Source organism: Paramormyrops kingsleyae, chromosome 22 (genome assembly GCF_048594095.1).
Source record: "Paramormyrops kingsleyae isolate MSU_618 chromosome 22, PKINGS_0.4, whole genome shotgun sequence".
Classification (NCBI taxonomy): domain Eukaryota; kingdom Metazoa; phylum Chordata; class Actinopteri; order Osteoglossiformes; family Mormyridae; genus Paramormyrops; species Paramormyrops kingsleyae.
Window position 1 is genome coordinate 5,722,533 of NC_132818.1, and position 21,614 is coordinate 5,744,146.

At 53.9% G+C, this 21,614-nt stretch overlaps 1 protein-coding gene across 2 annotated transcripts in view; it reads right to left on the bottom strand.

Annotated features, from left to right (window-relative positions):
* Positions 1–21,614, bottom strand: part of cacna1ia (calcium voltage-gated channel subunit alpha1 Ia) — a 93,524-nt gene that overhangs the window by 31,701 nt on the left and 40,209 nt on the right. For both annotated transcript variants that reach the window (XM_072704922.1, XM_072704921.1), the window contains exons 3-8: positions 21,262–21,373; positions 19,506–19,639; positions 10,904–11,001; positions 7,406–7,565; positions 2,721–3,063; positions 2,252–2,344 (exon numbers count right to left, since the gene is read on the bottom strand). In XM_072704922.1, coding sequence (XP_072561023.1) covers positions 2,252–2,344; positions 2,721–3,063; positions 7,406–7,565; positions 10,904–11,001; positions 19,506–19,639; positions 21,262–21,373 — 940 coding nt within the window. The remainder of the gene's footprint in view (positions 1–2,251; positions 2,345–2,720; positions 3,064–7,405; positions 7,566–10,903; positions 11,002–19,505; positions 19,640–21,261; positions 21,374–21,614) is intronic.

The following is a 21,614-nucleotide window of genomic DNA, read 5'->3' on the forward strand; positions in this document are numbered from 1 at the left end:
AGCATGTGTGCTTGACCGTACTTATGTTCTTGCGAACCCATTTCACCGAAGACCAGTAACTCAAGAACAGAAGCACAGACAATGGCAAAAATCCCCGGATGTCGTTCTCGTTCCGCCCCAGATATCAAGGATTCATCAGCTGCATCCTCGCCAATCGAGCCCGATCCCATGATTCTCTGCGCCCCAGGTTTCGTTCTTGAGAGGCAAGTTAGCAACACCGGTCTTGCCAAGAGCATAAGTACGGCCTTTGCGCTCTTGGTGCTGAGAAGCAGCCCCAGTCCGGGGGCAGCGGCCTCATTGTGGGACACCACACAGTTTCCTGGTGACCTTACTGCAGCAGCAGAGTTATGAAGCGCTGAACTCAGGCGCTTTCCCAGGCGGGGCGAGCGGCCAACACCTAACTCATCATGACTGAGTGCCTCCCCCCACCCCTGCCCACATTTACATCCTGAAGCAATGACGCCCTCCTTCTGTGGCCAGAGGGACATTACTCTACCCAGTACATCCCAGCCTGGGAAGACTGGCAAGAGCGGCTGATTGGCTTAGCGTTCGGCCTGCTGCCAGATGACCTCAAACATGCAAGTGGCCCCTTTGAGGGTAACATGGGGCCCCTCTGCTGGCTGTAAATTCATTCCAGCCCAAAGCTCTTCTCTGATTGGTCGATGCAGACTGCATGGCCAGCAAAATGCCTTCCAGCTTTAATGTGCACATCACGCATCGCTCTGTAACGGTGCACAGAGTGAGCAGCTGGGCTGCGCGAGAGCGCTGTGCCTGCTTCCTGTCTGCGCTGCACATGCTCCGAGTGGACAGAATATCAGGCCGGTGCGTGCGATGGTCCGCTGCGCGACCTCCATTAGCGGGGTGCGTTTGCTTCGGTCTGCCAGGCTGTGAGTAAGGATGTAACTGCGAGAGCTCGGTGTGTGTGTGTGTGTGTGTGTGGGGGGGGGGGTCTGGAGACAAACGAGGAGGGCAAACAGAGACATGAGCCGAGGTCAGACCCAGCAGAGGAATTTAATCTCCCAGCAGGCCTCAGTCAAGCTGTTTAAATCACCAAAGTATCACTGTCTCCCAGAAACTGACCTTACTCTCCACAAGACGGCACAAGCTGCTCGATTATGCCTGATTTCTTTGCAATTTAAAAGGTGTTCACAGGAGATTTGGGATGAATTTCAGCTTAATATCATATGTGCCACTGCACCTGATCTAGCCACTTGGCCTGATTGGTGGGATCCTGAAAGCAGACAATCAGAGCAGATTAAATGACCCGGAAGGACAATGATAAACTAGCCTGCCCATCAGCTCCGACGTTCAGCCCTGGAACGGGATGGAACAGATGTCCTCTGTGGAGCGTATATCACAGGTGTGAACCTATCCATACATGCGAGAATGCACTCATGTAATCTCCACCTCATTCATATACTGCCTGTCACATTGATATATTTCACAGGGAGCCTAAATGCTGACTCTGGAAGCTGAACATCTCTCAGGCATCATGGATACAGCTGCCATCCAAGAGGCATGCCACAGCGCCCCCTGCTGGCCCCTCTGGACACAGCGCCATCCCACTGGTGGCCCTAATTAAGTGGCCATTCTCACACTTAGTTACCCATTGGAGCTCACTGGTGTGCAAACCTGCTTTTCCTGGACCTGAAACACCATGATGTCCAGCAGTTGAGGACAGTCAGTTCTCAAGGTGAAAGTCCACCTAGACTGCTGGAAACATGACAGTGACTAATGAAGCACATTTTCATTAGGCCACTAATAGGGCTAGTAATAGGCTTCAGTGTAAGTCGTGTTATGGGCAGCGGCTCGCTAGGAGTTATTAGATTAATCTCTGAGGGTCCATTAACTCTGGATGTTTCTTTGGTGAACCGGGGAGCTCAGACCCAAAATACCAGCCGCCTTTTCACTCAGGAGGTGTATCTCTGTTCTGTCTTAACGCCGATCATTTGATAAAATTGAAAAATTCAGAACTTGAATGTTCGGAACTCAATTCTGGAGATGATCTTGTAGGAACCGAAGCAGTAAATACGGTAAAGAATTATACTAGAGCGAGTCCTTGGTTAAAGGGCATCTGAATGCCTCCACATGGTATTTACTACGGATTAGATCTGGATAGTGATTTTAGCCTGAGTGGGACTGGGGTTCGATTGGTCGCTGCCAGTTGAACATAGATCACCTGGAGTACTGCAGGAGCACTGTATGTGTATCAGGCAGCCTCTGCCTGGGGCTGCGAGAGAGGGACACTTACGATGATGAGGAAGATGAAGTAGATGAAGTTGTAGAAGGAGTGAGCGTCCATCACGTAGTACATGATCTCCACCCAGCCCTCCAGCGTGATCACCTGAGTGGGGAGACACAGTCACTGGCCTGGAGATCAACTGGAGGTGCATCAGCAGCCCGTGTGTGTGTGTCTGTGTGTGTGTGTGTGTGTCTGTGGGTTTTGTATATATATCCCAAATGTCCCCACAATGTAATTTTGATGTTGTGGAGACCACCTTTTCAATGGAGAAACTCAATTTTATAAAAATCTATGACTAATAAAAAAACTACAAATGCCATAAGTCTCGTATTTTGTTTGGTTGCTTGTGGTTAAAGTGGGTAGGGGTTAAGGGTGTCATTGTTGGGATTGGGGTTTTTCCCATAGAAATGAATGGAGGGTCCCAGTCCCCACAAAGATATGAGTACAGGTGACTGTGTGTGTGGGTGTGTGTCGGCACCTGGAAGATGACGATCCAGGCGTAGCCGATGTTGTCGAAGTTGATGGCTCCCTTGTGCGGGTTGCTGTGGCCAGTCTGGCAGCGGGTGTAATACTGGTTCCAGTTGACGCAGAGGCCGGCCACACTGACGCTGCCGTTGACCAGCGGCTCGGGGGCCAGGCCCAGCGCCTGGCGCCGCAGCACGTCCTCCTTGTCCAGGCAGCACTCGCGGCCCCCCTCCCGCCGCGCCGGCACATCCTGGCACGACATGATGCCGTTGTCGGCCGCCAGCGAGCAGATGAAGGGTCGCTCGTCGTCCTCCTCGGGCTGGTAGTACGGCGTGGGGAGGGTAAGGCCCGACGTGCTGGGAACGTGGGACGGATAGCATTAGAGGAGTGGAAGAGCCCAAACCCTAATGAAGGTCTTGGGGGGAACAGCAGTTAGACCTTTAGAATCTCGTGTGAAGGTATAGATCCGGGCCAAGGTTTTATTTCAACCAACCAGTTGAGTATAAAGAGTCACAGTCACAGAGTATTCAAGTGGTTGGTTGCAAGAAAATTTTGGTCTGGATTTTACTCTCTGGACCTGAACTTTCCAGATGATGATATACTTTCTTGGGGCCCAGAATCCAACTGAGTTCAGCGAGTGCCCGCCGTCACCCCCTGATTATCTGTCGCTCTCTCGCTCCATGTTACAAGGGCACAGGAACGGCTGTCTGACGGACACGATTCGCTAAGCGGCGCTGAGACGGCTTCCTGATCCCCTCGCCGCCCCCTGCTGGCCGGGCAAGGTGCTGCCCCTGAGCGCACTGGCTGACAGAGGAAGCTGATAAATGATGCTCTGCCTTCATTTGTAATTCTCAGTGACACTGGGCCTTCCCAGAATGCCCTGCGGCTAAAGCCCAGCTGAAAGACAGCAGCGGGAGGCTGGGAAGGGCAAGGCTAGTGGGAGAAGCAGCGTTAGATGGTCATGAACCTCTGTTAGCATCTATCAGGCCGCTGTTACCATAGAACAGTACATATATAGCCACACTTTTTATATTTGTTTCTGAACAGATGACAAAATGCAAACACAGCAGAAGAGTGGCGGCGCGTCGCGGCCGTGCTGAGCGTGATGGGGTGCGAGCGTGTGCCCTCTGAGCATTCAGGAATCACAGCCTGCCCTTACTGGCCCAGACAGGGCTGTCACATCGCCCTATTTGTTTATTGCATCTCGGTGCATCATTCTGCTGATCAGCTCCTCTGCTGGGCTCAGCTAACCTCACTGGTATCCCGCGCCCGTCCCGGCCGGGTGCACGGTGCGGACACCCCCACGGCAGCGCACGCCAGCTCTTTGGGGCCAAACGATGAGGCGCAAACTGCTGATCAGCGCTCTGTCCCACTGCGATAAAGACACATGCAGAGTAAGAGTGCATCATACTGACAGAATACTCCTGCCTCATGTGTCAGAGGACGAATCACAGGGTCTGATCCAGATCCCAAATGTGAAAGCACTAATCTGACCCCTTCCAGTGGCCCAGTGCCCCCCCCCCCCAGCTCCCCTAGTCAGACACTGGCTCTCCTGCTCTCTGTTTATGACGATAATTAGGCAGTGCACCTGTCACAGAGGCCATCAGCTCCAGAGTGCCCCCCCCCCCCCCCCCAAGCAGAGGAGGGACAGAGGGGGCATCAGGGAAGAACCTGAGAGGTGAGTGATACAGTCAGGGTGTCTTGCTAGGGCTAAGGGAGCTGAAGGGTGACGTGTGACATGGGGTCACATGACACGGCGTGACACCCCCACAAGTATTTAAATACTCAGACTCGTACAAGTGTATACAAGTACTCAGATCACAGATTCACAAACACCCACACCTGTCAGCCAAGCAAGATCAGCTGGCAGATCATGAGCCCTGTACTCTCAGGGTTGTGGGTTCGAGCCCCACATTGGGTGCTGCTGTTTTGGGGGCAGTGGGTCGGCAGAGTGATGTCACCATCGGCCTCTGAAGCCCAATTGTTCAGGAGACCGTCTGACTCTCAAAAAAAAAATAAAACACATGTGATGCTTTGCATTGAAGCATCTGCTAAAAAAATAAACACTGAGATTAGCAGCTTGCATGCATGACGACAGAGGAAAGTGTCCCTGCAGGGTGACAGGTGGTGTCATTAAAAGGACATGGACTGTCTCGTATTATTACCTGTTTGTAGCTCTCTGCACACAGGCAGACGCATTAAAATATGCCCATTTTAATAAGTACAAGCTGCACTTCTTCTTAATTATTCCTAATTACATTAAGTTGTAATAAGCTTTGGGAAAGAGATTTAGGGAAGGTTTCTGTCTGTAATACAAAGGTAAACAAGAAAGACAGACATTACGGACCGGGCGGGGGGGAGGGGGGACTGGGCGGCATCCCGAGAGCATGGAGACGGAACGTTGTTAAAATCAACCCCCACTCCACTCCACCAGGGACGGTCACAGAAGAAGAAGGCAGAAGCCAGCCCACAGATGACAGACCAATCACCACCGAGCGACAGCGCTGTGAGGCTGAGAAGCCCCTCCCCCCCCCAGAGTGATGCTTGGCTACTGAGGGCAGGGGGGGGGGGGTCGCAGATTACAGCTCCCCCGCTGCCCTGTCTTTCAAGCCTGCAGTGGCACTCGTGCTGAAAATTCTCCCTGATCTAAGGGAGGCAGAGCCAAGCAGCCAAAGTTCAGAGAGACAGGGCCTGAACTGACAGCGACAGAGTCCCCAGAGTGGGGGCGCTCTGATAGGACGCACACAGCCATCTGCAAGGAAGGCGGCAAAGAGAAACGCTAAACGACACTGCCGGCTTGAAGGGTGTCATCCAAACCTTTTGTGCATATGACAATGTATAAAATACATCGGTGTGCATGCCAGAGGGACAGTACACTGCATTTAATTCACGTAAAAGCAAGAGACAACCTTGCAGACACCTAACACTGACTTCCAGCAACCGCTACAAGCTAATTTGTGTAGCTGTGGAACCCCTGACACCTAATTTCTTCTGACAGGGCAGATTACCCAGAATCCTCCCCGCTGGATGTTAGGCTGCCTGCACTAACAAGGCTGTGATTCGCCTCAGAATTCCTGTATTATTATTCACTGCAAAGGTCTAGATGTTTGAATAGTATGTTACGGATCTTTACAGCATAACGCGTTTTCCTCCGTAATGAAAGAGACACTTTAACTCACAGCTTCTTTAATCTGATCTGAATTCAGCAAACAGCTCAATCAAGGCTAATTAATTGAAGACCCGGGAATTAAAACCAACGTGCCTCTCGGCCGCAAAGAGACTCCAGGGCAGTACTGGCAAGTAGCAGAGAATTACTTTGAGGTCACAACCCAAGTGTCGTAAATCCTGCCCCCCTAATCAGCTAAATACAGGGTCCTTAAATCAGATGGGCAGGTGAATATCAGCCTGATTGTCTCACCAGTCCTCTCTCTGTGTTCTGTTCAGTCCTGTACCAGCTGTGCTGACTGTCACCACCTCTGTGTGAGTGTGTGTGTGTGTGTGTGTAAATATAAATGTGTGTGTGTGTGTGTGTGTGTGTCCCAGGTGATGTGACACTGGCACCTTTTATTTATTAGACTGTACAGATGGGGATGGTGCCTCATTCGCGCCAATTATCTCCAAAGGTGAACACTTCCACTGATGCCATGACAGGACACAGTCATTTCTCTCCCAGCACGACGAGATCCGGGCGTCGCTCGGGGAAACAGATGCTCTTGGCTCAGTAGCCTGGGTGGCAACATTCTGACGATAGATGATTGGGGGGAGGGTGGGATTTTGAAGACGGTGGGCAAAGCGATAATGATTTAATAAAGCAGAGGAAGGTGGGGCTCATCATCTACCCGGAGAAAAGGCAGGGAGCCCTAAGTAAGAGAAATACGGGCATATGTGAGGGCATATGTGTCGCCCTGGATAACAGTGGGCCTGCATTATGGCGGAACAGCACCCTGTGTTAATTGTAATATTTGTTTATGTTCCAGATGCTTTCATGTGTAGCTGACATTTTTATACAGCAAGGTATTTATTTACCAGAGCGGTTCGGGGACACGTCGCGTGTGAGGCTCACAGTGTGAAGCACTCGCATTTCCATCTTTGCGGGGGCTTCCCACTGCGTCTCAGAATAATGCAATTAGAGCCGCACTCCGCGACAGGTCGCAGAGGGGATGAGTGAGTAAATCCGAGGGGATGCTGGCAAAAGGGCGGCCAGACAGACAGACAGACAGACACAGACGGTCAGACAGACAGGCAGACAGACAGAGACAGACAGTCAGGCAGACACAGACAGACAGACACAGACAGGCAGACAGACACAGACAGACAGACACAGACGGTCAGACAGACAGGCAGACAGACACAGACAGAGACAGACAGACAGACAGACACAGACAGACAGACACAGACAGGCAGACACAGACAGGCAGACAGACACAGGCAGACAGACACAGGCAAACACAGGCAGACAGACAGACACAGATGGTCAGACAGACAGGCAGACAGACACAGACAGAGACAGACAGACAGACAGACACAGACAGACAGACACAGACAGGCAGACAGACACAGGCAGACAGACAGACAGGCAGACACAGACAGTCAGACATACAGGCAGACAGACACAGACAGTCAGACAGACAGACAGTCTGGCAGACAGACAGGTAGATAGACGGCCAGAGGGACAGCCCCTCCTCCCCCGGGACTCACAGGGTGAAGTTTTCCTCAGGGTAGCAGCGGTTACGCAGCAGCCCCGCCCATAGCTGCACGCCAATGATCCCAAAGATGAAGAAGACGAAGAAGCAGAGGAGCAGCACGTTACCCAGCATAGGGAGAGTGTCCAGAAGCAGATTCACCAGGATGCGCATGCCTGGGGTACAGGGGAGAGAGGAAGGGAGAGAGTGAGAGAGAGGGTTGGGGGCAGTAATCACACAGAGAAGGGTGGGGGGAGAGGAAGGCAGGGGCTAATCAAACACATATAGGTAGAAGGGTTATTTCTGGGGGACCTCTGACATTTTGATTTTGGGGTAAAATAAACGGAGAGACCCCAGAGAGTCAGATAGAGTACCGTGGAAACAGAAAGGCAAGCACATCGAGGAAACGGGATGCAGAGCGTATCTGGGAAACGGGAAGCCGAGCGTATGGGAGAAACAGGAAGATAATCGCATTGGGGAACCAGAAAGCTGAGAGAATTGGGGAAACAGGAAGCTGAGCTTATTGTGGAAATAGGAAGCCATTGGAATGGGGGAAAGAGGAAGCTGCGTGTATCGGGAAATAGGACGCCATTGGAATGGGGGAGAGAGGAAGCTGAGTGTATCGGGGAAACAGGACGCCAAGGGAATGGGGGAAAGAGGAAGCTGAGTGTATCGGGGAAACAGGACGCCAAGGGAATGGGGGAAAGAGGAAGCTGAGTGTATCGGGGAAACAGGACGCCAAGGGAATGGGGGAAAGAAGAACCCAAGAGTGCTGGAGAAACTGAAAGCCATATGCATCAAAAAATGGGAAACTACCCTCTCATCACGCCCAGTAGGCCAGGAAGCTGAGCCTATCGTCCCTCTCTGTACCCAAACAGCAAACAGTCACATCCCACTCTGTGATGGGAATAAGTCCCCAGGGGAGTCGCATTTGGAAAACAGGCTTAGGAAGGGCTGCTCGCCATTGAAGCCCACCTCCCCAAAAGGAGCTGGAGGAGGAATTAAGGAGCTTATCCTGCCGCAGAGCTGGCCACATGGCTACCCCCCAAGGGCAGAAGGCGGAGGCCCTGGTGACATCACAGCCAGCCTGCAAGCCTCCCCGCCGCTGCTGGATTGGCCAGTATGGGGGGTGGAGCCAGGGTTGGCGGCGGCCACTGTGACACACGGCAGCAGTGTGGGTCATGCATTTAAGAGCCCCGCACAGATAATGAGGGCGGGGGCGCTGTGGCGATGAAGAGCCCCCCCCCGCCTGTGGTCATTTAGTGCGTCGCTCGAGACGCATCTGTGAGTGTGCTGCTGCGAGAAGGAGCAGTTAATTGAAATTGAATTTCTGAAAATCAAATCATGGGAGCGTGGGGGAGGGGGGAGTGTTGGAGCTCGGGGGGTGGGGGGTGGGCAGTGCCTCCATGTCATATAAGCAGAAGATGAAGGGGCAGAGCTGCCATTGGCCAGAGCCCAGCAGTGGGTATGAACTACGTCTCTCTCTCTCTCTCTCTCTCTCTCACTCTTTCTCTTCCCCGCCTGCTCGCCTGCTTCATCTCCTCCATCTATTCTCTCGCTCTGCTGGCCTTGGCCCTCTATGCACTCTGAAGACCTGGCCTCTCATTGAGCCTCCCAGTGCATCGCTCCGCTCCACTGGTGGCTACTCCCACCCCCAAGCCCCAACCCCGCCCCCCCCCGGTCACTATTCAGTCTGACTCCTGCTCTCTGGCTCCCTGCTAAATATCTAATCTCCTTTTGTTCACTGTGTCTCTGTGAGGCTTTGAGGCCCCCTGCACACCACAGCACCTCCTGTCAGTCAACACGTGTCCAGCATTCTCAGCACAAGGAAGGCCAACACACGGGGCAGCGTCGGAAATGGAGCACTCACAAACACTCTGAGGTGCTCAGCGTCGGAAACGGAGCGCTCAGAAACACACGGAGGTGCTCAGCGTCGGAAACGGAGCGCTCACAAACACTGGGAGGTGCTCAGCGTCGGAAACGGAGCGCTCACAAACACCCGGAGGTGCTCAGCGTCGGAAACGGAGCGCTCACAAACACTCGGAGGTGCTCAGCGTCGGAAACGGAGCGCTCACAAACACTCGGAGGTGCTCAGCGTCGGAAACGGAGCGTTCACAAACACTAGGAGGTGCTCAGAGGCGTAACAGATCAGACGTGACAGAGTTAAGAAACAGAAAGTGGGCTGTAGGTGACCTCACGTGCCTAGGTTCGAGTTGAGGGCAGGACCCGATGTCCAGAAGTCTGATGGATTGGTTCTGGGCCGTGTTACAGCACATCATTCTGAGCTCTGGATAACGACAGAGAGCTGCGGCTCCATCCTGGTGATGAAGGGCCTGGCGCGGCGGTCGCTTTGACCGCAGGACAACCGTGAGTGCCTCACATCTCCCACAGTCAGATATCGAGCGGCCCCACCGAGAGAAGCCGCCGGTGGTTTCGAGGTACATGCCGGAAATGTCAACACCGTCGATTGCCACCGGGGGGCATGTGGCTGTGGAGGAAATTGATCGGACGAAAGGCAGAGAGAGCATTGCTGGCATACCACGGCCACCCGGGACATGGAAATATGCACTGATGTCGGCTGACTCCAGGCCGGAAACGTGCGTGTCATGCGGCATGATGCCCGTTTCCCGACTGGAAACCAAACGCGAGATGACAGGACAGGGGCGAAATGATCTAATTTTTAGGGTGAAACGATGCGGAGTCGTTCCTGTTTAAGCACATGCCGATACTTCATTGGCATATCGTGTAGGAGGCACATCAGCAGGGTGGGGGCACCCGGGCAGATTCAGGGGCCCCTGAATACATTTACTGCGTGGGGGCGCAAGGCCATATTTTACCAGGGGGCCCAAAATTCTAGGTTGTATGTTATTAGCACTGTTTTGTAGTGTTTGGACTATCTGTGCTACTTTGCACTGTCTCTATTGTCTAGTCTTCTGTGACTGAGTGTGGTTGTGTAACTAGCATCCCAATGTGCCCGTTACACCGGGCCGATGAATCCAGGGGCGCCGTAAAGGGGGGAGGAAGCTGACGAGGGGGGGACAAAAACATTTGGAGAATTTGGATTGGTCTGCGTTGGGGACCCAAAACTATATGCTTTCATGGGGCCCAAAATCTCTAGCAGTGCCCTGCTTGTCCTATGCATGGTGGTGGGAGTTCGGAGGCAGGCAGTAATGCAGGGAGGGGTGCCAAGTCATCGCAGGAACTGCATGCACATGTAAATGGGGCTGTTTGTAGCAGGAGCAGACCAAAGAGCTTAGAATCAGCTCTGTCTCACTTTAATGTAACTCTGAGAGGTATTTAGCTGTCTGGAACATTTTAACTGGTAATGGCTTTGAACTGTCCTCTGGGTTTTAAGCTGTCATCTCTGGGGAATATGTGATTTTAGGGTGGGGGGGGTGGGGGAGTGAATGACACCAGATTAGGTTGTAACTCGGTGACAAGCCAGTGCCCCGTAGTTTCAGAGATCCATGAAAGGAGAGAGTACCAGGCTGTGGATGGGGGGGCGGAGACTCACTGGGGACACGGTTGATGGCTTTGAGCGGCCGGAGCACCCGTACAGTCCTGATGGCAGACAGGTTGATGTTCTGAAGGTCCAGTGAATACTCCACCATCCTGCCGAGGAGAGAGAGGAGGTGAGAGCTGAAGCACAGTTATCCGAGAGAGACATACAGAGACACATGGAGAGAAAACACACACAATCTACAGAAAACACACCCAATCTACAGAAAACACATCCAATCTACAGAAAATAAACCCAATCTACAGAAAACACACCCAATCTACAGAAAACACACCCAATCTACAAAAAATAAACCCAATCTACAGAAAACAGACTCAATCTACAGAAAACACATGCATCATGAAGCATGATCTGCAGAGAGCTGCTGCTCTGATTCAGGCACGTGGTGCATCATCACACATAGACAGAAAGGATCTCATACGCATGATCTCAGCTAGAGCATAGCGAATCCTTTAGTATCCATGCAAAATCTCATCTATCTCCTCAAACCGCCGTAGAAACCGAGAAACAGGAGTCAGGTGCATTAAAAATGCAACGGCATGTTCAGTGTGAGGCTCCCAGTTCACAAGACATGGTGGCCGAGGTCTGAGTCCGTCATGTGCTCCTTAAGGCGTGTCACCCAGAGCCCTCAGCCTTGCCCTTCCTCCTCTGCACTCTGGTGGTGACGCACTGACCCAGCGACGTACCCCATTCCAGTGAAATTGAATAAAATCTGGAGAAATCTCAATCGCCCTGAAACGTTTCTGCTCCTACATCAGTGTGGAAGGCGCCCCTAGTCCGGCAGCGGAAAAACCGGTCAAGTTAAACTGATAACTCAGCCTGTGACTGAATTAAGATGTATGCTGCTGTCTGTTGCTAGGGCCCAATTACAGGTTGCTTGACTGAATTTTGACTTACCGTCAACCTCCCTGAAAGTGAGAAACACACACAGAAAGACACACACACAGGAATGATCCGCAGTGTGAGGGGTGAGCCGGCGGGATGGCGATTTCCTCTTAAAGCCGCCAGCCAGCTCTGATTCTCTGCCCGCAGATCTCTGCGTAAAACACTCCGCCAGCTCATCTCCTCAGGAGAAGCTTCCAGCACTGCTCCACACACCCTCCGCCTCCTCCTTCTGCGGCCATTTCTCGGCAGACACGTAAGGCGGCGTAGAAATTACCGCCGCGGATGCTGCATGACGACGGTGATGCTCGCGTATGCGCATGACAGGAGCTGCACATGGTCCCGCTCAGGAAGGCGGGTTCAGGCTGTGCACTTCTATTCAGACTAATGTAAGGTCGCACCACAAATTAATCAATGTTACTGCACCTTTTAAACGATTCCGTGAGGTGGCACTATAGCTCAGCACCTGTAGAGTAGGGGGTTGAATCCCACCTCTATTCTGCACTTGTGTGTGAGGAGTTTGTGTGTTCTTCCTGTGTAATGCGGGCGTCTGTAATCAGGCTAACTGGCTGTTGTCTGTAATTTTCTTAGTATGGACTGGCATACCATCCAGGGCGTCCCCTGCCCTGTACCGTGGTATGGACTGGCATACCATCCAGGGCGTCCCCTGCCCTGTACCGTGGTATGGACTGGCATACCATCCAGGGCGTCCCCTGCCCTGTACCGTGGTATGGACTGGCATACCATCCAGGGCGTCCCCTGCCCTGTACCGTGGTATGGACTGGCATACCATCCAGGGCGTCCCCTGCCCTGTACCGTGGTATGGACTGGCATACCATCCAGGGCGTCCCCTGCCCTGTACCGTGGTATGGACTGGCATACCATCCAGGGCGTCCCCTGACCTGTACCGTGGTATGGACTGGCATACCATCCAGGGCGTCCCCTGCCCTGTACCGTGGTATGGACTGGCATACCATCCAGGGCGTCCCCTGACCTGTACCGTGGTATGGACTGGCATACCATCCAGGGCGTCCCCTGCCCTGTACCGTGGTATGGACTGGCATACCATCCAGGGCGTCCCCTGCCCTGTACCGTGGTATGGACTGGCATACCATCCAGGGCGTCCCCTGCCCTGTACCGTGGTATGGACTGGCATACCATCCAGGGCGTCCCCTGCCCTGTACCGTGGTATGGACTGGCATACCATCCAGGGCGTCCCCTGACCTGTACCGTGGTATGGACTGGCATACCATCCAGGGCGTCCCCTGCCCTGTACCGTGGTATGGACTGGCATACCATCCAGGGCGTCCCCTGCCCTGTACCGTGGTATGGACTGGCATACCATCCAGGGCGTCCCCTGCCCTGTACCGTGGTATGGACTGGCATACCATCCAGGGCGTCCCCTGCCCTGTACCGTGGTATGGACTGGCATACCATCCAGGGCGTCCCCTGCCCTGTACCGTGGTATGGACTGGCATACCATCCAGGGCGTCCCCTGACCTGTACCGTGGTATGGACTGGCATACCATCCAGGGCGTCCCCTGCCCTGTACCGTGGTATGGACTGGCATACCATCCAGGGCGTCCCCTGCCCTGTACCGTGGTATGGACTGGCATACCATCCAGGGCGTCCCCTGCCCTGTACCGTGGTATGGACTGGCATACCGTCCAGGGCGTCCCCTGCCCTGTACCGTGGTATGGACTGGCATACCGTCCAGGGCGTCCCCTGCCCTGTACCGTGGTATGGACTGGCATACCGTCCAGGGCGTCCCCTGCCCTGTACCGTGGTATGGACTGGCATACCGTCCAGGGCGTCCCCTGCCCTGTACCGTGGTATGGACTGGCATACCGTCCAGGGCGTCCCCTGCCCTGTACCGTGGTATGGACTGGCATACCGTCCAGGGCGTCCCCTGCCTTGTTCCCTTACTGCCTGGGATGGACTCCAGACCTCCCACAACCCCCCTGGATAGGTACTGGTAAGATAGATGTATTATTTGTGAGGTAAGTTCACTTTTTAATTTGCAAAAAGCCTTAGTTTCAAGGCCAATAATTTCCTCACAAAACTTTAATTTGCCACGGCTGTTTTTTCGTGTGTGTTGATTCAGCTCTCCTGTTTCCTCATTGCGATGCTGTATTCAGATTCACAAGATCATCTGAAAAACACACACAGCACTAGCAGGCTGTCCAGCTCCTTAAATGTGTCACAAACCCGTCGGTGACAGCTGCGTCCCCTACAAGTGGCAGACGGCCGAGCCTGAGTCCACCTGAAACAGCACAGGCGTCCATTTGTGGGAGAGGCAGGCGAGCGATGCACACTAACCCAAAAATACCCCACAACACTTTCCTCCAGCACTTAATCGAGAGAACTGTCTCAAAGTCAGTGTAAATGTCACATCTTCTGAACTCTGCTCAGAGAAACCAGCTCTGGCACTTTCGCCTTCAAAGAAAATTACACGACGCGGCCTCATTGGAATTCCAAAAGGAAAAATTGCATTTTCGGAATGATCATTATGCATAAGGAGCAGCTCCGTGTAAATGTGCGTACATATATAAATAAATATGAATCCGCGCACAAACAGCAAACCACCAAGAAGCCTTCTGAGGCACACACCCCAACACAGAAACCCGAATGACACAAATTAACAAAAAAACAAAAATATACACAGAAAGCTGAAATATGCATGTTAACGAATCAGTAAGCAGAAAGCTCACTGACACACGCACATACACTTACACACAAACACAGTAACTCAAAGGCAGACAGGCATGAAGGTGCCCAGTTGCTGCAACACCAGTCCCTAACCCTGCCTGCCAGGTTGCCGGGCCGCGCTTACTCTCACTCTCTTCTCTGGGAGGACTGGGCTACACAGAGCCTTCAAAATGCATGACAGCCCCCCCCCCCCCCCCACTGACCACACACTGCAGCAGGCAGCCGGGCTCGAATCAAGGCAGAGCTGCAGCAGAGGTGTCCCTGGGTATGACTGTCAGCTGCATACCTGTCAGCTGCATACCTGTCAGCCAGATACCTGTCAGCCAGATACCTGTCAGCTGCATACCTGTCAGCCAGATACCTGTCAGCCAGATACCTGTCAGCTGCATACCTGTCAGCCAGATACCTGTCAGCTGCATACCTGTCAGCCAGATACCTGTCAGCTGCATACCTGTCAGCCGCGTACCTGTCAGCCGCATACCTGTCAGCTGCATACCTGTCAGCCAGATACCTGTCAGCCAGATACCTGTCAGCCGCGTACCTGTCAGCCGCATACCTGTCAGCCGCATACCTGTCAGCTGCATACCTGTCAGCCAGATACCTGTCAGCCAGATACCTGTCAGCCGCGTACCTGTCAGCCGCATACCTGTCAGCTGCATACCTGTCAGCTGCATACCTGTCAGCCTTGTGCCTGTCAGCTGCATACCTGTCAGCTGCGTACCTGTCAGCTGCATACCTGTCAGCTGCATACCTGTCAGCCTTGTGCCTGTCAGCCATGTGAATGTCAGCCATGTGCCTGTCGGCAATCTCCCTACATTGTGTGTCTGTCGCTGTGAGCTGGGGCACGCTGCGAGTGTAGCTTTCAGTATAGCTTGATTTGGTGGGTTATGGAGGATGAAGAGGGGCTGAGTGGTAAGAAGAGCGCCCCCTCTGGACTACAAAAACCGCATTGTCTACTGCGATAATTAGCTCCCTTCCCATGGGCATTGTTACAATTTCTCCTTTCTGTCTTCCCACTATGCCTTCAGGAGGGGGGGGCACTGCGACTTCCCCGGGGTGCATGAGGCATGCAGAGGGCACGGCTCTGTCTTCTAAAGCTCGCCTCATCACGATGGGGTGTTGATCCGTGTCGAATCAGCGGGAGGAGAGGGAGCAGAGTGAGTGCGGGGAGAGGAGAGAGGGGAGCGGGTTCTGTACTCACAGACGGCACTGTGAGGGGATTAACCCGCACTGGCCCCCCAAGGATGAGCCTCCGCTAACAGGAAGGGAGCCGCACAGCCATGGACATACACAGCGGCACACGTAGAGACACCCGCACCCTGTCCCCAGCTGTCCCCGTTACAGGGACACCTTGTCAGGCAGGAACAATGACCTCACTCTCACTGCCTATTCGTGTCACTGTTTTTTTTCCATTTTATCTGAGACGACTCCTTGCATTCAGATACTGGTAGGTTTGAAAAGATGCTTACAACAGTTGTAAACTTGGTTTAGGGTGCAGTAAATCCTAGGAAGCCTCCATCCCCTATGCAGAGCTCACTGCAGATGGCTATGGTGTCTTAATGCAGCTTCATAAGCCCCCCTCCCCTACCCATGTCTCAGATTCGACCCATAATTAGCCACGTGCAGCCAGCTTATGAGACCACCTTCCATCCCTCTGAGCGAAGGCACCCCAATCCTCCCCAGCCAGCTGCGTACCCAAAGCGGGGCCCAACTTGTACTCACAAGCTCGTCCCCCTCCATCTCCATGGTAACAATAAGCCCAGGGGCCAAAGGTCTTCAAGATGAGCCTTGTTAGCCCTCCCCCAGGCTAATTCCCCCATCATCCCACCCCCAGCCTGGCTACGAGGGCAGAGCACACACCCTGCCGCAGCAGAGACCTGCCGGTCACATGAGAGGGAGGCTGGGGTCACATGACCGAGAGGGAGGCTGGGGTCACATGACCGAGAGGGAGGCTGGGGTCACATGACCGATGTATCGCCTTCTGAGATGTATCGTCGATAATCACAGTGGCTGTCCTGGGAGCTGTCTGCTTCCCGTGTGCACGTGATATGTCCCATTACGGAACAGGCCGGCTGAATATCACAAAGCCGCATTCAATGTGCCCCCCAGGGAGATGAGGACACCGAGAGGTAAAAAGACCCGGGGCGGCGCGAGCCATTCGCCGGGCGTGTCGTTCATTATTTATAGGGCTTTCTCATGCAAATGCACGTAAGTGTGCGCAAAAAGTGACTCTGCACCCCAGAGTATCAAACCCGAATGTCTGTCGCCGTGAGGCACCATCGCTTAGCAACACTCTCTAACAGGACCTGGAAATCTCTATAAAACACCATGCAGAGTTCGCTGCAGCTGAGCATCGCTGGCACAAAAGGCGAGGCAGACTTCAACTAGCCACGATTTTAGCAGCAATTGCGGGGGGGGGGTCAAACCTTTCAATCAATCATCCTCTTGTGCAAATAGTTTTCAATTTGTAATATAATGACTCCTGGAAGCCAGAAATAGGGTTGGCAAATATTTCCTGAAGGCAAGCAGTTACGCACACACAAGGACACACGCGCAGAGAGACGCACAGTGCACGCGAAGCCAAGAGGCAATCTGGAGAGCTGCGGAATAAGCACTCATTAAGATAAACGCCTTTCTGCTGTGATAATTCTTTGATTAAGGTGGCTAATTTTCCCGGCCTGGTGCTCAGACTCTGCGCCTCTTCTTGCAGAAAAGCCGTACGTTGATTTTTCTGTCACAGAGAGAAAATGCAGCCGCCTCTCCCTCCAGCGGGTTTTTTTTAGCATATTCTAGCGTACTCTTTGCTTGCTCCCACTCCTGCCGCTCGACTAATTGCTGTTAACATCTGCCTGCAGGCTTGCTCCTCGTTCCCGGAGCACCGGACGAGGCGGGGCGGCCCGTGTCTGCTCTGAAATGCCGGCCTTCCGGTTATTAGCGACCGCGATTGCTCCTGGATCCCCTTTCATGCCGCACACCTGCCCGACGTTCTGCTGATCCAAGGCGGCCGCCTGCTCCTGCTCCTGCTCCTGCTCAGTTCTCCTTCCAAGTCTGCTTTCCCGAAATGGAGGCGACAGCTGGCTGCGGGTAGCAGGCCACCAGGATTGAGAGGGACGCCGACTGTTGCTGGGAGTTCTGGAACTTTCTATAGATCCGTTAGAATCTGTATCCGGCAAGCGTGGCAGGAGAGCACACAGTAAGAACGGGAGCAGAACAGAGGGGATGCGCTAAAGGGCCTCGTTTCCAACCAGACTCTGCCACCTGAACCCGGGCAGGTCCTGCTGGTAATGGACCTTGCGTCCATGACTTTGCAGCATGAGAAATATGAAGGGGGAGGCAGCCCTATTCCAGCCGGATAGCTGCTGTCAGAGCACCGTCCACTGGTGCATGGGCCAGTGGAGCACGGGGCACTGGAGCAGGGGCTGCTGGAGCACGGGGCACTGGGTCGTGGGCCGCTGGAGCACGGGCCACTGGAGCGTGGGCCGCTGGAGCATGGGGCACTGGAGCTGGGGCCGCTGGAGCATGGGACACTGGAGCGTGGGCCGCTGGGGCATGGGGCGCTTGAGCAAGAGCTGCTATGCACTGGGTACTGGAGCGTGGGCCGCTGGAGCATGGGGCACTGGAGCGTGGGCTGCTGGAGCATGGGGCACTGGAGTACGGGGTACGGGGTACTGAAGTGTGGGTCGCTGGAGCATGGAGCACTGGAGCTGGGGCCGCTGGAGCATGGGGCACTGGAGCGTGGGCCGCTGGGGCATGGGGCACTGGAGCGTGGGCCGCTGGGGCATGGGGCACTAGAGCGTGGGCTGCTGGGGCATGGGGCGCTTGAGCAAGAGCCGCTATGCACTGGGTACTGGAGCGTGGGCCGCTGGAGCATGGGGCACTGGAGTACGGGGTACTGAAGTGTGGGTCGCTGGAGCATGGAGCACTGGAGCTGGGGCCGCTGGAGCATGGGGCACTGGAGTACGGGGTACTGAAGCGTCGGTCGCTGGAGCACAAGCTGTTTGTGTGCAGGCTGCTAGTGTGCGGGCCACTGGGGCATGGGGCGCTGGAGCAAGAGTCGCTATGCACTGGGCACTGGAGCGTGGGTCGCCGATGCATGGGCCGCTGGAACACGGGGCACTGGAGCATGGGCCACTGGAGCATGGGTCGCTGATGCATGGGCTGCTGGAACACAGGGCACTGGAGCGTAGGCCACTGGAGCAAGGGGCACTGGAGCACGGGGCAATGGAGCGCGGGGCGCTGAAGCGTGGGTCGCTGATGCATGGGTTTCTGGAGCGCAGGCCACTGCAACATGCATAATTAAGTCTTTATAATGCGGGCCAGGTCGCCATGACGGCAGCGGGATGAGACCCTGCCCAGCTTCTGTGCAAATTTCTGTGGTTATTTCTGGACGTCTATTGTATCCTCAGTCAGTGCAGCCAACGCTCATCACCATAAAGCTCTACACCATGGCTCATCCCATGCAGATGGTCCTGAATTGACCAGATCCACCTGATATCTGCCCTTCCCAAATATCTCTACCGCTCCGCTACACGGTTTGAGGGATGCCTGTCTCCTTGCAAAACACTGAACCCCACTGATCTTAAATAATTCCATGTTCATCAATAATGCAATTGCAATTAACTACGATCTGATTCACAACAACGCCTTCGAAATGTTGCAGAAAACAAACCCCAAAGCCACCATAAAAATATGGCATTAAAGGGGGAACCGGCAGCACTGGGACAGGGAAGTCACTCCCAGTGTATGGCTCATGTTTATTGTGCTGCTGGATGTCTGTGACATTAGCAACACTAACACATGACGCATGTTTATAGCTTAGCGACAGACGTCTGCTCCACCTCTGTAAGTCACTGCTGGATATCTACAGAGCTCAAAGACGAGGGGAAAGATGCAATCAGGAGGCAGAGCAACAACAACAACAAAAAAAACAAAGCAGAATGATAGGAGGGACTCTCTGACAGCTAGTGACACGACGCCATGCCTGTCTTCTCTCGCCGTCTCTCACCCTGCCATGACGATGAAGAAGTCCAGTCTGTTCCACGTGTCCCCCATGTAGCAGCGCTGGCCGAAGATCCCGAGGGCCACCATCTTTATCACCATCTCCAGTGCGAAGAAGATGTAGATGAAGGCGTCGAAAGCCTGCGGCCAGGGAGAAGGACAGGTCAGTGGCCTCTGGCCCATAAGGACGCAGAGACGTGCCTGTTTTATTAGCTGGCTGCCTAGTGCACACTCTGCACCGGCAAACCACGCCAGGCCTTGAGAACAAAGCAGTGTTCCCCATGGCTACAACTGCCTTGACAACGGGCTGGACAGTGAACCGACTGGTCTGAGGTCAAGGGGGAAAGATCCTGTCGAAACCGGGCTCCTGGAAACAAAGCATTTAGCTGAGCGTTTCCTGGTATCGTTAATGGCGGTGAATTAATCCCAGCTCTCTCTGTTCTGAAAAGCACCGCCATCACAGGCTGCAATGTGACGTCTGTCCTTCCTGACAGTGTCTTACATCTCTGGGCAAAAATCAAACCTGCTTTAAACAAAGACACTCTGTACATTAGGAGATGAATTAAGAGAAGCAGCTGGTCTGGTCAGTATTTTATTGCTGCCCTCTGAGTCCCCTGTGTGAGGGCTGCACTGGTCACCCAGCAAACCAGGATTTTTCCTGGGGGGGCGGAGGGCGGCAAAATTTATTGTGTCTGTCACTGCCCACACCCAGGTCAGCCAGATTTACTGGGGAGGAACACAAATTTCTAGTCCTGGTGTGGGACATTATCTCCACCACATCACCTTACGAAGCATTTGGGAGGTCTACAACATCTCATTACCCTGACCAGAATGAGCAGTTAGAAGATGGATGGATGGATGGATGGAGGTATGGAAGGATGTATGGATGAATGAATGGATGGAGATCTACAGTACAGAGTAAGACACCTCTCTGGTGGCCTTTCTGGTGTGGGGGGATGCTGCCTATGCCCAGAGGATGACATGACATGGGGGGGGGGGGTCCGAGCAGGGATGGGGGGTAAGTTTGGTGGAAGCCTTCTGCGTGTCTCTAACGGGAGTGAAGAGCTTTTTGCGGAATGGGGACCTTTCTGCATGAGAGCACTGCCAACCCTTCACAGCGATTTTAAACGTCTCGGGGGGGGGGGGGCAAGACCTACAAATCTAAACGCTGTGGGGTCAGCGGCCCTGGCACAGCCGTCACGAGACGAGGACCGAGCTTAGAGAGGATGACGGGACCACGTGTGTGTTTACTGTCAGGCTATACGGGGGGGGGGGGGGGACAGGCTCGCACACACCCCCGGCCTCCCGCCTCCCACACCGGCAGGAGACCGAGGCTGCTGCCAATTAAATGGCCATGGATGGTGTGGAGATTTTCTCAGCGGCCGGATTCTGTCCAGTCAGCATTCCCGCCACTGGGTGCCCCTGATGCAAACAGCTCAGCAAACAGATTTACACACTGGGAGGATTATGCAGAACTGGAGCCATCAAGGGGAGATTCAGCAGAGGGACAGGACATCTAGGGCAGACGGAAGCCGCCAGCGGACGCTGCTTGAACGAATAATTCATAATCAATATTTACAGCGACATCTCATTGCCGGAGACACAGGCAGACCCTGAGAGACGCTACAGGGATGAAAAGCGGAGAAAAGAAAAGGACATGAAAGAAGAAAAGATACAGAGAAACGTTTTGTGACTTTGAGCAGGAGAACAAAAGGTGCGGTGATGGAGGGAGATGGAGGGCTTGGGCTGGCGGGGACACTCGCCTGCAGGACCTGGCAGCGGTCGGAGGAGCAGTCGATGTTCTCGCAGGGCTGGTACATGCCCAGGGTGACGCAGTTCAGCAGGATCACCATGATGCTGATGCGCTCGAACCACGTGGCGGGCGGCCAGTCAAGGAAGAAGCCTGTCTCTCACTGGGACATTCTCACACTGCTCACTGGGGGCTACACCCACGGCTCCTCCTGAAACCATTAATCCATCAGCTCCTTCGTTAATCATTATACCCCCTGCTGGCCTCTGCAGTGATTACACATTTTACATAAATACAGGGTTAAGCCGAGCTTGTTACCCCACTCTCTGCAAATCCTTATCCAGCCCTCTCCCCCCCCCCAAAAAA